Source organism: Fistularia commersonii, chromosome 16, assembly GCF_037954325.1.
Source record: "Fistularia commersonii isolate RoL2024-O1a breed Wild chromosome 16, RoL_Fcom_v1.0, whole genome shotgun sequence".
Lineage (NCBI taxonomy): Eukaryota > Metazoa > Chordata > Actinopteri > Syngnathiformes > Fistulariidae > Fistularia > Fistularia commersonii.
In genome coordinates, this window is record NC_141299.1 from 8,705,658 (window position 1) to 8,722,339 (window position 16,682).

At 38.9% G+C, this 16,682-nt stretch overlaps 1 protein-coding gene across 1 annotated transcript in view; it reads right to left on the reverse strand.

The window, feature by feature from the left end:
- notch2 (notch receptor 2) overlaps positions 1-16,682 on the reverse strand; it is a 50,876-nt gene that overhangs the window by 18,372 nt on the left and 15,822 nt on the right. Inside the window, exons 3-9 of the mRNA XM_086161996.1 lie at positions 4,229-4,503; positions 3,451-3,658; positions 3,195-3,328; positions 1,765-1,887; positions 931-1,164; positions 427-582; positions 153-338 (exon numbers count right to left, since the gene is read on the reverse strand). Coding sequence (XP_086018122.1) covers positions 153-338; positions 427-582; positions 931-1,164; positions 1,765-1,887; positions 3,195-3,328; positions 3,451-3,658; positions 4,229-4,503 — 1,316 coding nt within the window. The remainder of the gene's footprint in view (positions 1-152; positions 339-426; positions 583-930; positions 1,165-1,764; positions 1,888-3,194; positions 3,329-3,450; positions 3,659-4,228; positions 4,504-16,682) is intronic.

The window sequence follows — 16,682 nt, forward strand, 5'->3', positions numbered from 1 at the left end:
TTTCGATGACTTGTTACATGTTTCAGCTATGGTCGTTTTCAGGCTAATTTCATTGATTGCTGGTTGATTGTGTCTATCTAAAGGGCACTTTATTTGGTGTCTTTATTCTGCAATTGACCATAAAAGGTTTAGATTCTGTCACTTTCATTTACCAGGCATGCAGATGCAAGTATAGTCCCCTATGCGATCCAGACATGTGCCATCATTCTGGCAGGGGGTTGAAGCACACTCATTGACGTCTTGTTCACAGCGTGGTCCAGTGTAACCCCTAACACAATTACAGGTGAAGGAGCCATCAGTGTTCACACACTGACCGCCATGCTCACAGGGGTTTGTACCTAAAGATTAGGAGGACAGCAAAACTCATTGGTCTGAATTGTAAACGAAGCTTGGAGTACATGAATTTCCCATTGAGAGATTTCTTACCAATGCTGCACTCATCTCTGTCAATGTTGCAGGTACTGCCTACATAGCCAGGTGGGCAGTTGCAGCTGAACATACCACTGATGGGGTTAGTGTCACACTGAGAACCCATTCGACATGGGTTGCTGATACAAGTATCATCTTTGTGACAAAGCAAGCCTGAGAAGGTTGATAGGGAGTGTTAAAAAATAACAGCTCTAATTCTAAAACAAACTTAAACCTGGCCCTGAGTGCAGGATAAAGGATAGAAAATGAATTAATGAATAAAGAGAAAGCGTTTTTAAGTATTAAGCATGTATTACAAAGCTGATTTGTGGTGTACTTCTTGTTGCACTATTCATATTAATCGCAGTCAGTTTATTTTACCTTTGCCCAAAGAACTTTAGATTTTGTGAAATCATCTGGCAGTGAGAACTTCTGGTTAGACTTGTTCGACAGAATCCCGCCCTAACTGTCCAATACTGTGTACATGTGATAGTTGAGGAAAATATTTCACTACCAACTCACCCGTCTTTCCATGGGGGCAGAGACAGATAAAAGAGGCAACACGGTCAATGCACGTGGAGCCAGTGCTGCAGGCGGCTGTTGCACAGTCATCAATGTTTTCAGAGCAGTCTGGTCCACTCCAACCATTGACGCAGACACAGACATAGGTGCCAAACAGGTTGTTGCAAGTTCCTCCATTCTGGCAAGTGTTTGGCTGTAGACGGCACTCGTCCACATCCTCTGTGCAATGCTGACCTTTTGAGAGGTAGCGGGGAAACACAAGATAAAACCAAAAAAATATTTGTTGCATCCGCAAATCCAGTTCTTGTATTTCTCAGTAAAAATGTAAAAATGAACTATGTTGTTTTCAAAGCTATATTAATGCCATGATAGCAAAGGTATAAGCTAAAGAAACAGTATTTTCTACAGCAGTCATTTCTAAATAGTTTGCTCTAGGATCAAATAATTTGCTTAGTGTGGCTGCTCTGGAGCTATTTAAATTCAGACAGGTCCAGGGAAGATTATGTATCTGTTTGTTTTGTAAAAAGAAAAGCCACAGTTTATTGCGGATGAAGAAAAGGAGGAAAGTGCATTTTGCAAAACTGAAAATTAAATGTCCAAAATGCCAAACTTTATAGGCTTTGCTAATGTTGTGTGTAAATCAAAATATTGTTTGTAAACAAAAAAAATTCTGAATGGTAGTGGACTTAAATTAACAGACAGACTGCATTGATGCAAGATACAGTGAGACAACAAATTCTACACCATCTCTCATCAAAACTTAATGCAAAAACAGTGAATGTAGGGATGTCCATAGGTTCAACAAAAACTTGCTCATGGTAACATGTTACCTACCAGTCCACTCTGGAGGGCACTGACAGTTATAAGTGTTGACGCCATCCATGCAGGTTCCTCCATTGGCACACTGATGACCAGGGCAGTCGTCAATGTTGTTCTCACAGTTTGTTCCATTGAAACCTATCACGAAACAAAAAAGGCACATTTTATTATCACTATGGCCACAGAATAATCTTCTTTGATTAAAAACGTATACAAGATTACATGAACGACCCTGGTTGGTTTCAGACAAGGGGACCTTGTCAGAATCCTCGCACAGTCCAAAAACATGCAGCAGGTTAATTGGAAAAGATTGCCCCGAACGAATGAGTGTATGAGTGAGTGCTGTCTGTATATGTGGCCCTGCATTTGACTGGCGACCAGTCCAGGGAGTACCCTGTCTTTAGCCCGATGACAGCTGGGATAGGCTCCAGCATCCCCAGCGACCCTGAGTGCAGGATAAGTGGTGGATGATGGATGGATGCATAATGGAAAGCTTTTGTGCATTCAATACTATAAGATAGACATTGGATAAGACATGACATCGAATCCGTTTAATTTGATATTTTTATACCATATTTTAAAAAGTATCTGCTGTGAGAGTAGCATGTTAAGTATAGACATAATATCTCAGAGGGGGTAATTTCTTTTTGGCAAAGATTGGCTGTTGTTTAACATAATAGCACAGTAATATCGTGGAAACATGAGCACATAATAGAATGGTATTATAGTGATTCACATACTTTTTATGTATAAACAAAAACTAAACATTTTATTATATGCTAAAACAATGACAAGACAATAGTTTAAAACCAAACCAACAGACTGTAAAACAATAATCTTCCTGAGGGTAATTTGCACACCATTATTTCCATAGGCAAACAGATATTTGTATTAATTGCAGAGGACTACAGCAAAGACCTTACATTTTAAGACAAATATAGGTGTTGGGGGTAGCAGCCAGATCACGCTGATGTTATACTAGATCATCCACTTGTATATTTGCCTAAGACATTTGCAGGCAGGCAACTAAGGTACATAAGTAAGAAGTCATGGCAAGATGTTCAATAAACAGCAGCTGTGGGTGTTTGTTGTGTCGACTTGATAAATGTAGCAATGTAACAGGACGTTGTGTTTAATCCAACACAGCAAGTAAGATCAGAGTGTTTGCACCTCAAACACCATAATGTAACTGTAAAATGTGAAAAAATTTAGTCAGATGCTCATAAATATTAGTTACAATAGGACATTGTTTTCATCTGTATTATGTTGATTCCGCTGAATTCATATTTGGCCTTTTTGCTTTCTCACAGTTCCTATCATATTCAGGTTACACGTCTGCTCAAAATATTTGTAGTACCTTCCAGTTTCTTTGTTTTTTTAAACTTGATAAAACAGAGAGGTTAAATCAAATTTAGATTAAAAGCTAAATTAGAGGTGTGGATTACCTGGAAGACAATGGCAGGAGTAGCTGGTTTCAGAGTTTTGGTGACAAGTGCCTCCATTTAGGCAGGGTGAAGGTGAGCAAGGGATGTAAGAGTTTTCACAGTTCTTTCCCGTAAAACCCAGACCACAAACACATCTGTAACAATTGCAGCAAAAAATAACATTTATATACCTGCAACTTTGACAGACATACATCATTATAATGGATTCTCTCAGTTTTCAGCATTTTTTTCTTTCAAATGTAAAGTGGATACTCACTTAAAGGAACCAGGGGTGTTGACACACACACCTTCATTTTGACATATGGAGGGTGTGGTGGCACATTCATCTGTGTCATTAAGGCACCGAAGACCTGTGTAGCCAGGTGGACAGGAACATGTGAAGCTTCCACCCAACTGTGAGCCACATGTGCCACCATTGGCACAAGGACTAGAAAGACAGCTGTCCTCATGTTCACACCGTGCTCCTGAGAATCAAGAGGAAAACAAGATGAAAGAGCTGCATGTTGAGCAGGACCTATTTATGGGTGCATCCAAAGGTAAAATGTGTGCACAAATGAAAATACATTTCTGTTATCAAACATATACTTGAGTTTTAATATGGTGATTTGTAAAATACACTAAAGTAAAAAATATTGATTACTGTAATTATGGGCTTGATTTTTAAATAAATCTAAATAAGATTAGAATGGAAATAGTTAAAATTACAATGTGAGGAGGACTGCTCCTGATCCACTCCAAAAAGTACTTTTTCCAACACAGTTTTCAATTTATACATTTCAAACAGAGATATTCTTGAAATAGATAAACGGACAGGACCCTGGAGTAACAAATTCTGTTGAGTTGATCCCAAAATTACAGTGATCTATTTTGAAACTTTATGCAATATTTATGCAAAAATAAAGACTAAAAAAGGTTGTATATGCCAGTGTTCTTAGCATTTAACATAAATTGATTCTGAGGATATAAACAGAAATCTACTATCACTAACAAAAAGTGAGATATGTTCTAGGAAGGGTTTTTATACAGTAACTCACCTGTCCATCCTCTAGCACAGTAGCATGTGTACTTGTCAAGGGACAACAAGATGCAAACACCCTGGTTGGCACAAGGATTGTTTGGGTAGCATGTTGAATTCTGTGGAGTTTGGCAGTGCTGTCCAGTATAGCCTAGAGGGCACATGCACGTGGCACTACCTGGTACAGGCACACCAGGAGGCATTGAAACAGAGCAGTTCCCACCATTTAAGCAGTAGCCAGGATGACAAGGATCCTTATGGTGACAATATTCACCCAGGGAGCCTGGTGCACACCTGTATAAACACGCACACACACACACACGCACACACACACGCGCACACACACGCGCACACACACACACACACACACACACACACACACACACACACACACACACACACACACACACACACACACACACACAAAAATCAGTTCTAAAGCAACATACAAATTTTAAAACAAATCCAACCATTATGGAGGCAATGTGTTTAACAAAAAAGGTAGATAACTTACAGAAAGACCAACAAACCTAAGTACAAATTAAATAAAATAGCAAATAAAACATTCAACATTTAAAGCCTTCCTCAGTAGAATAGCATTACCAGCTAAATTAATAGTTGTGCGGATTTTCTGATTCTGTAGTTCTTAAAAAGCTTTTACTGAGGCTGGTTGTACTGAAAGTAGTGCAAAATTTTGAAACATCTCATATATGAATGCGATGAGTGCTTTAGCCTTAAAAATATGTAGTTTGACCACTTACGTGAAAAGACAAAACAGGTTGTGGTTTTGCACAAAGCAGCAGCTGAATTACTGATTCTGGCAGCACAAAGACACTTGAACACTTGAGATATGTTCATATTTTTTGTGTGTCTAAAATATCCCATTGTCACAATAGATATCAAAAAACAACTGAGCAAATAACCTTAACCATACAAATGACAGGAAAACACTTGACCTAGCAATCCTGTGATGTTGGCCTATCTGTTTTTTTATGTGACTGAGTGAAGTGAAGTTTGCTAATTCTGGATCTCTTTTGAAGAAATATCTGTATACATATCTAGTTCATATCAAATTGAGTTAGACCAGCTTGGTTAAACTGATGATGATGTTTACTGTTATTCAATGGTGATATAGATTTTTATACTAGCTAGTAAATTAGTAAATTAAGTAAATTCATTTTCTCTAACTGTATGTGGACAATTGCACAAACTGTGTTGCAAGTTTCTATTAATTTGACATTGATACAGGAATCATTAGACAGATATCGTCAAGTATCATGTGTGGATTGCAATGTTCATAGGTTAATCAGCTTACTCAAAGTTTATGCTGACACTGCCTGAGAGAGAAAGGGTTTACAATCATAATTTTTAATTGGATTGAAAAAAAGAAAATATCTCTCTGAGAATTTTTCCTGGGGGCTAGAATCATTGAGTTAAGACAAAACTGTGAACAAGACAAAACTAAGATTACAGGACAAAACTAGCAACAACAGTTGCTAGACTGGATCATTTCATACAGCCAGCCTCGACATGTGCATCTGGGTTTAGGTTGATAGAGCAACACAGTGATTCTTGTTGGAATCAATTTTTTTTTTTTACTTTGTGCATTACACTAAAAATTTCAGCTTGAGATTTTGAGAGCCAAACGTTCTGAGCAGTGCTAGTGTGTCCTTGAGCCAGCCATTAAACCCATAGGCTCCCAGCCTCTGGTACCTATAAAGGACATCCTTCTCACTCTGTCACCTCACCAGTGATGTAAGTTTCAAAGTTCTGTTTTTGAGTGTACATGTATTTCAGACCTGCGTGTAATACTGACAATACTGAGTGTTGAGCCATAATTTCCCTGCAATGGATCAATAAAGTATGCACCTTAACTTGACTTTAGGATTTGGGTGTCAAAGTTGACAACACGACCCCTTGGACAAATCAGCCATAAAGTCAAACTCACAGTGCAGCACAACCATTCTTCACAGATTCAAGATTCAAAATTCAAAGCATTTATTGTCACATGCACAGTGTAGAAACATGTTTCCCTGTACAGTGAAATTCCTGCTTTGTTGTCTGCAGTGCATTTGGATATTTATTGATAAGATATAATGATGGTAATTATTATTGTATATATGAACAGTGTTTGGCAGTGCAGTAAGACATTAGTCTTATTAGTAAGTGCAGGTACAAGGATAAGTGCAGTTTAAATGAGCAGTAGTTACACGTGCAGATGGGCGCTGGACTGACTATGTTGCATGTAAAGTGCAGCGACGCATGATGTTGTGTAAAACAGTCTATAGTTAGTGGTTCAGGGGCAGTATGGGATATTGTATTTTTAACAGTGTAAACCAGAAACAAGACTTGTTGCCCAAGTTTACCCGCAATTCAGTAAGGCAGAGGCTTCATCCGTCAGTACTTGGGGACAGAAGCATGGCAAATCAGCACAGAAATCTGTTAGTTTGTGAGGGATAAAGACCCAAATTGGCAAGTGTGTGAGGGGAACAAATCCGACTTGACCTCAGTCACAGTCAATCAAACGTGTTTGAATTTTTGAGCAGAGAATAGACATAATCGTGCAGTGTGAGCTGATGACAGACTAAACTTCAAACACATGTTGCCAACAGTCAATGAAAAAGTGCGATTGGGACACAGGAAATACCATCAGAAGACACAGACATAAGGAATTAGTATATATAAAACAATGAGGGTGAACAGCGGCATAGGGAGAAGGCCTATGAAGTGTTCTTCTTGTCTCACGAGTTTGTTTCATTAAGTAAGTTTCAGTTGTTCAAACAAATCATATAGTCTATGATTCCTCATCAGACGCAGTTGTGAAATGTGTGTACTCCAGGCTTTCAGTGGTTATGAAAATATATAAAACAAAATCAGCTGAAACTTGTAAGTGGGTACTCCAAGTCTTTTCAGAAACGGTAAAACCTGTGAAGTTTACAGTACTGTAGTTGTGTAGTGTATCCCCAGCTTTAGTGTGAGACAGTAAGCATTATTGTTGTGGAGGTACAGTACACATTGCAACCAATCAGAAAAGGACATAGGCCTGCATGTGTACAGTTAATTCCATTTCTCCTTTCCCATGTTTTGCTGGATATGCTTGAGTTTAGCCCTTCAAAAAGCCCCATGTGTAAAGTACCAAAGGTTATCCTAATTCACATTTCAGAGCCAACATATTGATGAGTAGGGAAAAATATATATATTCCAAGCCTGATGTTTTGTATTATGAACTGTAAAAAAAAAAGGGAATTGATTTTTGTGAAAGTGGTATACTGGGGTCAGTTACAGCAAAGAAGAACTATAAAAGCAGAAGAATCTGAGGTGAGTCATATGCGAGTTGTTGACTTAAGCCTGACTTAAAATGTGCAAAAAAATGACAAAGCTGCACACTGCTTGATTTTCCAGCAACAAGTTAAGTTAAAATACATGCAATGAACTAGCTTCTAATAAACAAGTATAAAGATAATGATTACTCAAAAAAAATATCTTCAAAAAATTATCTGAGATTCTAATCACAATGCATTTATTGTTTGTGACTTAATCAGTACCGGATTTCAATGTCTCATTACTGGTCTTTTTCACTGACATAATTCAGCCACTTTTGGAGCAGCGGGCTGGAAAGCACGATGTTACAGACAAAGTGAATACAGGATCACATCAGGTTCAAGGTTCCCTTTGCCAATTTCTGTTTCTTGGTATTTTCTAAGCCCCTCCCACTTTCACCGATCACTTCTGTTTGTTAAGAGACTGGTCAGGGGTGTTTTTTTAACCAAGTTTAACATGTTATTTATAACAATGATTTGCTGAGCTTCCATCTTTAGTAGGCATCTGTTGCAATGTGTATGTGTGTGCAGCACATGGCTGACACAGTGGCTGACACACTGTCTGGAGACTCTTGGCAACAAAGCAACATGCTGCCTCTTATAAAGGCCTCTAAACCTTCCTCCCTTGAGGGGCTTGGGTAACATAATCAGAGCGCAGAGATTAAATGCAATCTCTCTCTATCCCCAATGGTACATTTTTATGAAAGATATTATTTTGAAGCTGGTGGAGTGGGTGTGATTCACCACAAGTCATCTGATAACAAAGCCAAGATTACGTATTACATGCTTTCCTGACTATAAGTCGCTCTGGAGTATAAATCGCACCAGCCGAAAAATGCATAATAAAGAAGAAAAAAATCCATGTCGCACTGGACTATAAATTGCATTTTTTGGGGGGAAATTTATTTGATAAAATTAGAGACCAATAAGAGACATTTCACCTTGAAAGGCAAGTTACAGTGTAACATCTGAGCGGATATGTCCAATAATGACGATTTGCGGGTTAAACCTTATCTTTATTATTACATTTATAAAAATTAAGCAACAGCGGCTCCACTTAATCTTCTCTGTCTCAGCGCTCTCTCTCTCTCCTCCCACACCGCCCCCTCAATTTCTCTCATCCCAAAACATATTCATAGCCAGTAGGAAATCACAGAACTCTGAACATTCCTCTAAACAGGGTTGTTACAAGAGTATTAACAATAGAGTAGAGAAAAACTGGCTGAACAGATGAGTGGTACATTAATGTAACATATTAACAGCTAATCAGATAACTATAGCATACACAACATAACATAACAAGTTTACCAAACTCTCTACCTCCCTCCAAATCACAAAATTCTTTTGAATTTTTCATCCTCTGTCACTTCTGAGCAACTCCGCCAACTCTAGAGGTAGGCGGCAAGCGGCTTTCTCATCAGCATGGCCATTTTTGGGACATCGTTGTCCGTGCTCCGATAGAGAGGCAGTTGCGTAGCATGAAGCAGTAACACCTAGATGGTCCTCCTGGAAAGCCATTTATATTCATCCCCTTGGCAACTACCTGGGCTTGGAGACATAACGGCACCATTGACAAGCCTTCGAGCAGCATGTTGTTCAACCATTTGTGAACTTGTTGCTCATACTCTTGTAGGTGTCAGTGTGAAATAATGAACATGTGAAATTACCAGGTATATACATATAAATAAATATATATTACTGTATATAAGTCACGGGACCAACCAAACAATGAAAAAAGTGCGACTTATAGTCCAAAAATAGGGTAATTCTTTTTTGGTGCTTACTTATATGGTAATAAAGTAACCATTTAGTGGAGAAAACAGATTGTATGTATCTTCACCATGTCCCTGTAAAATAAGTCAATGGAACCTAACCTTTGATTTTTCTGTATCAAGATAGACATTTAGCAAAACCATTTGCACATCCATAACTCCCCCCACCACACACGCACGCACACGCACGCACCTTGGATGTCCCTCCCTAATCTAAACACAAACATATTGACTGTCCTGGGACTTAGAACTGCTCTTTCCCCTGGGTATTCCTCCACCTTCTGTCTCAGAGAAAAGACATGGCCCTCTCCCCGATGACATACATCACATTAGCAGGCTGTCACACACAAAGAGCACCGTGTCCAGGTTAATGGTAGGTTTACATTTCACAGCGAACATTTCAGACATTTTCACAACAAAAAGCATGAGAAAGATGATAGCAAGTGAAGTGACTTTGATGATTAAAATAGAATTAAAAAATATTCTTTTCTTGGCCTTTCTTTGTCATGCCTATTTTGGTGAGTGGCTTAGTTTTGAATATCTTATATTTGTTAATTGGAAACAAAAAATATCTGGAATTATATACAACTATAAGGTTTCCTTCAGTATAGAGATTATCAAAAGGAAATAAAGGTCAGTGATGTAGACTGTTAGCTTCACCCTGATAACTGAATTACTTTTTAAATGGTCTTTTGTGCACCAGTAAAAACCATCAGAGTAGAGAGAATGATTGTTGTTGAACCTGGGTTTGTCTTTGTGCATTTACTTTTAAAAATGATCCAGCAAATATTTTCATACCATATCACAGGACACTAAAAAAAGTTGAGTAATCCATAAACGTACTAACAAAAAGTTGAGTAGTCCATAAATGTACTTGTTGCCCTGGACTGTATGTTTTATGAATTTTGGTCATAGAATGGGCATCTTAACGGTTTTGACAAAAACCAACACCTGCTCTGCAACACACGCACGCATGCAGAACAATGTACTAAAATGTTGTACTTATGCCTGCTTCACGCCAAAATACAAGAATTCCATTCAAACACAAATCATTTTGATGAAACACAGACACACAGTCATTCATGCTCCCCCCTCTCTTTGTCTCACTCACTCACTCACTCACTCACTCACACACTCACACACTCACACACACACACACACACACACACACACACACACACACACACACACACACACACACACACACACACACACACACACACACACACACAAAAATGTTAGCTTACCGTAATGAGAGACGAGTTTTATAATGGCAATGCCTTTGCAATGCCTTCATGTCTTTATGTCAGATAAAAACAAAAGAATGATTGAGCAGGTGGGTCAGTGATAGATGGAGTGATGGATGGAGGGAAGGAGAGAAAGAGAGAGACAGAGAATGATAGAGTAAAGAGAGTGAGACATCAACTCGCAGTGTTGAATATCAACTTTTGTGATCATTGAGTTAAGAACCTATGTGGAAGTTTGTGCCTCTGCATTGTTACCCCTCTGTACCTCAATTATATTTGCTGTTATCAGCTCTACATCTCTAGGAATAAAAGTTTCAACTGGAGAAGTGCGTGTGAACTCTAAAAAAAAGTCTCTTCTATCAAACTTGTGCCAATACATAAGAAAATGATATCATTCCTGTCCTTCAGGTTCCACTGCCAGATACAATTCTCACTAATAGCCTCCAACAGTATCATTGTGGCCTGCAGCAGACAAGGCTGATGCGTGATTCACATTATTGTCAGGGAGTGGTGTCTCACTAAGAAACTAATACTCACTCATACCAGTCTGTCACTGACAACAACACAGGAATGTAAGTGACAGACAAAAAAATTAAGTCATTCTAGAGAGCAAAGGCATACATTTCCAAATATAAATGAACACACACACACACACACACACACACACACACACACATACACATACACACACACACACACACACACACACACACACACACACACACACACACACACACACACACACACATACACACACACTATTTTCAAGTGCGATCTATGGGATTCTTGTTTTGCACCAAGAGGTTTTTTTTTCCCTCTGCTTCTCTTTATGCAGTTTCTTGCAGCCCTTGTTTCCTTCTTTCTCACTCCTCCACCTCTCATTTCTATCCTTCTCTGGAGGTGTCAGGTTTCTACAGCTGGTTCACATTAGAGCTCCATCTCATCCTGCCCCCTCCCTCACTCCTTACTCTTTTTCTGTCTCCCTGTCTCTTTTCCTCCACTCAAACCTCACACTGATGACTGCTAGTCCTGGCTGGCCATGGGCTTTCAATGAGTAGGGAGGGTTGACCTGACTCTCACTCACTCATGTAATGCCTCCCCACTATTTCCCTTAAGTCCCAAGCCCTTTTATTTGCTTCCCCTCCCCTATCCCTTGTTTCTCAATTCAATTTGTGCCCATTTTCCTTGGCTACCTCTGGAGCTTTCCCTCCTCAAATGCAACCATCCACCAAAACTTCCTTCAGCTACTATTCTAGTCCAAGCTTAATAACTTCATCATGCAACCCCCTCTGGCTTTTGAAGGGAAGAACAGGAGAAGTAAGACAGAGTGAATAAATCAGCTCACATTTCACACCATGGACGTTTTCTTGGCATAACTAACACATGCAGCCTTTTCAATGTTCTGTCACCCAGAGTGTGCATGTATTGATATCAAAAGACAAACGTGTGGTGAGATACACCAGTGATTTTATTTAATTAATTTTGAAGAAGTCATTAATCTTGGACATACCAAAGCATTTACAGATTGCTTACTGAATCATTTTAAGAACATTTTAATTGCAATAAGCATGTCTGCAGCTCCTAGCTCTAAAATGCTGATGCTTCTTTTAACATATAGTAGTTCTGCAGGTCTATATATATATATATATATATATATATATATATATATATATATATATATATAATCAGGACATCAGGACAATCAGGACATCATATATATATATATATATACATATATATATATATATATGACGTCCTGATTATTTTAAATTAGGGGTGTTAAAATGTGGCAAGTAACCAGTTAGCCAGCTAGCCATCCAGTCTGGTTATTTGTGTCTAGTTATATATGCCATTCTATTAAGGGCACAATACTAACAACATTGCAAACAGAAGGTCTGAGATAAATTTGCAAAAACAAGTTTAGTGGCCTGGTATAAAGGTGGAAAATGAGGGCTTCTTTCAAGTAGAAAAATAGAATTAGGTTTCATTATGGTTCTCTAGTTTTTTTAGGGATGGAAAATATGAATTTACTGCATAGTAGCAATCTAGTTTCAAGTAGGCTGGCCATGTATATTTGGCAATCTCCCCCTACTTTGGACTTTTTACTTTTTTTCATAAAGCAACCATCATCAGAGTATCATAAAAGAGGAAAAGGGTGGAGTGAAAAAGGGGGATAAAGTAAAGACAGAAATGCAGTGGAAGTAAAAGCCAGAAAAGTAATGACAGAGCAAGTGTAACACAACAGACATACAGAGAGAAAGAAAGAGGCTGAATAGTGAACTGAAAAAAAAAAATCTTTGCTTGGACAGATTAAGGAGTCAAAGCAGGGTGGAGCCCATATTAGGTTTGTGTGGTAAAGTCACAAACTGTGTTTAGTGAAATGTTCAAAAAGACTCATTTGAGAATCAATGGTAAGACACCACATGACCCATTTTGCAACTAAACCCTCTCAGCCAATTCTGCCATTATTAAGTTTCTTGCTTGAGTCTTAACAGCAATGACATTTTATTATTTAATTTGGAACTTATAAACACATAAATAAAAGACCAATGTTACCAACTGGCAAAATTTGCTGCATCCCAACAAACCAAAGTAGCATCTCAGCACAGATACATTTCCTTGAACACATAATTTTATTCATTCAAGAACTCTGAACCTACACTACCCTGCAACACAGGTAGTGTGAACCAAAAGGCTCAGCAAAATAAAATTATTTGTTATTATCAGCATTTTGGTACATAGGGTTTTCATTATTGAGAGAAAGTGCACTAAAATCCTCTTTATATCACAACACATATAAATGAGTAACCATATCTTAATAATGAGGGTTCTTTTGAACCCACAATGGTATCATCAATATTTGACAGGTAGACAATTGTCACCTCTCTGTATGTGAGTTTAAGGTCTGGTTGCTAAATTCCCCACTGTTTGGTCAGACTTCCGCCTTCCGCGTGAAACTAAAACTCTCCCAGTCTCCATTAAGCCTTTTCAGCATCAGTACATTTGCATTATGCCATATTTTTTTTTGCATGTGTGTGACTATGCAAAAACATAGAACCAATGGTAGCAGGTTTTGATAACCATTACCACTCGGGTGCCGAAAGCATCAAAATAGTGACCATAGTTGGCCAACAGTAGGTGATCACAGTTTTATTAAATTCGCTTTTTTTTTTTAGATCAAATAAACGTATTATAAATGAAAAATGGGGGTGACAGGATTTACCCTGGACCAGTCGCCAGTTGATCACAGGGCCACGTTTCGCAACACACAACCATTCACACATCTGGGCAATTTAAGGTCTCCAATTGACTATGGGAGGAAACCCATGCAGAACAAGCCAAACTCCACACAGAAAGGTCGTCTTTCACAATCAAACCAGGGACGGTCTTGCTGTAAGGTGGGAGCACTAACCATCCCGCAACTGTGCTGCCCTACATCTAAAGTGATAGACAATATGAAATAGAGATTAAATATTATGTTCAGAACATTTGGTAGGTTTTGAAGGCATTTGGAAGATGCATAACTCTTTATCAATATTTGAAAGTACTATCTGGTTGCAACACTGACAGTTTAGTCACATTCAGTGTTTTAATAAACAAAGAAATACAGAACTACAAGTCCACCGCGCTAGTAGTACATCTGACTGGGACTGTATTCTGTGCCAGTGTGTGAATATGCCCCGGGCTCAAGGTGCCCCTACTTCTCCAGACAACTTACACACGCACAGAGTACTTACACAAACACATGCAGAATGACTCTCTTATCATTGTGGTTTAAGTCTCAACCACATCGGCACTGCTCTTAGCTGGTCTGTGGGAAGGAGATAAGTCTTTGGACTGTAAGAGTGGGAAATCATTGCAGTGGGTTTCACTCTACAACTCTTGGGTTTGCTGACATTAGCTTAGAAGATCACAAGCCTTACGTAGTGACCATCCATTAGAGTTTGCAGTGTGTGTGTGTGTGTGTGTGTGTGTGTGTGTGTGTGGTGTGTGTGTGTGTGTGTGTGTGTGTGTGTGTCTTATGTGAGGGAAGAAATGTGTGAGACACAGAGGACAACTAACTTACTAAAAGGCAATCAATCATTCTCTTTCTTGTCCCTGTCAATGAGTCTGATTGAGATGAATGGCCTGCATCAAAGTAATAATTTTCAGTCACAAAGCTGAAAAGATGAATGTAGATACTGTATATTTTTTGAAATCCAGGGGAAATTATACCTCTTATCAATTTTTATTTCTGACATTAATTTATAGAGTGAGACACAAATTCAAGAAAATGACAAATTTCTGTTACAAAAATTATCAACCATTGTGTAACAGTAAAATTCCACAGTTGCCCAAATAAGAACGTACTTCTGTAAAAGCATATGTCAGCTACTTAGGCAGTCCTAAATGTGGCCCAGGAAATATTTGGATTTAATTTGGTTAAACTGTATGGTGAATTGACAGCAATCAGATGAATGTAATCTGTTCAAGAGATCTTAGCACATCTTTTCAATGACTTCACACAGTTTTCTTGTAATTACTCAGGATACTAATATAAAAACCAGCTTTGCTGATCCCGCTTCTTAAACTCATGACACAAGACCTGAGAATGAGATGCAGAAGTGAAACACACCACACCAGGGGTTTCTGTGTAAACGGGAATGGCAAAGCCAACAGAAAATGAATGATAAATGAAGGAGATTTTGATATGGTGACAAAAGGGTCTGAAGATGTTGGTACTGATCACAGAACAGTAAGGGTCCACGGTGGTGGGATAGGGATCTAGTGTCCTGGCAAGTCACATCTAGAGTCGTCCAAAGTCAAGAAAATCTAAACTAGAGAGAGGGACTGAGGCATGGATGATGTTTGACAGTTTGATGAGTGTGGCATGGCCTGGATTTCACTCCCTCTTTGCTACTCCCTATTTTCCCTTCCCCCCGCTTGTTGCTCTTAAGTAAGGAGTTTTGCTCAGAGGTATTCCTCCTCAAATTACCTGAAAAGAGACATCCTGTTTTCTTTTGGCCTTTCTCTTCGTCTTTCTGACCCAAAGGCAAATTCTACCTGCCACATCAAAGAAGTAACAGATCTTCACAATCTAGCTCTCGAAAAATGGTATGGGTGCCATAAAACTAACATAATACTGTTGATCTCCAAACATTTTAAATAGTTTAGAAAGTATTGAATTTAAAGAAAATTTTGAAATAATGTTCTAAAATAGAAAATCAGATTTACTACAAAAAGTAATTCAGCCCTTTATCACACTGAAAATATGAAAAACCCTGATAAAAAAAGGATGTGTTGCTCCCTCGTACTTTTCTTGTTTTTGTATTTTTTTTTGCATCTTAATATGTCTCCCCATCATCCAATGAGGGAGGAACTTTTAAACTTCAGTCAGGTTTACCAGGACAAGGAGAAGGCATATTGAATTGGGGACAGAGCCCTGTATAACTAGGCCAGAAACTTCCAGACAACGGTGATAATAGTAGAAAAGAGGTGCTATGCTGAAGAGCTGAGAAACAGGTTTTCAGCCAACAACCTGGGTCAACATGGAGACCTACAAGACCTCACCAGCTATAGGTGCTCACCCCCCCTTTCTATCGAAAGTAGGCAACTGGCCCACGAGCTTCATGAGTGCTATTGTGGGTTTGAAAAAACCTAAACATCCGTCACCCACTCCTACTCTGTACAACCTTAAACACCCCGGCTCCCTCCCAAACCCCTCCAGACCGATACTTCACCATCAGGATCCGGGAGAAGGATGTGTGCCAGCTCATTATGACAGTATGTCACCCTCCTATCTGACAATCAGTGCTGAGCTGACCCACATCTACTGATTTTAAAATAATCACTGAAGCGATGTGAAGGCCTACTCTGCTTTAAGTGCTCCTCAATAATCCTGTTCCCAAAGAAATCACCTATCTCTATTCTAAGTGACTACAAGCCCATCAGTCTGACATTTGTGATCATGCAAACATTTGAGATGCTGGTGTTGACCTATCTTAAGGACATCACATGTCCCCTCCTCGACCCCTGCAGTTTGCCTATAGAGCAAACAAGGTGCTCCACCTGTAAGTGATACACCTGTCAGTGGATCACTACCTATCAGTGGATCACTAACTTCCTGGAAGAATAGGAGGCAACAAGTGGAGATG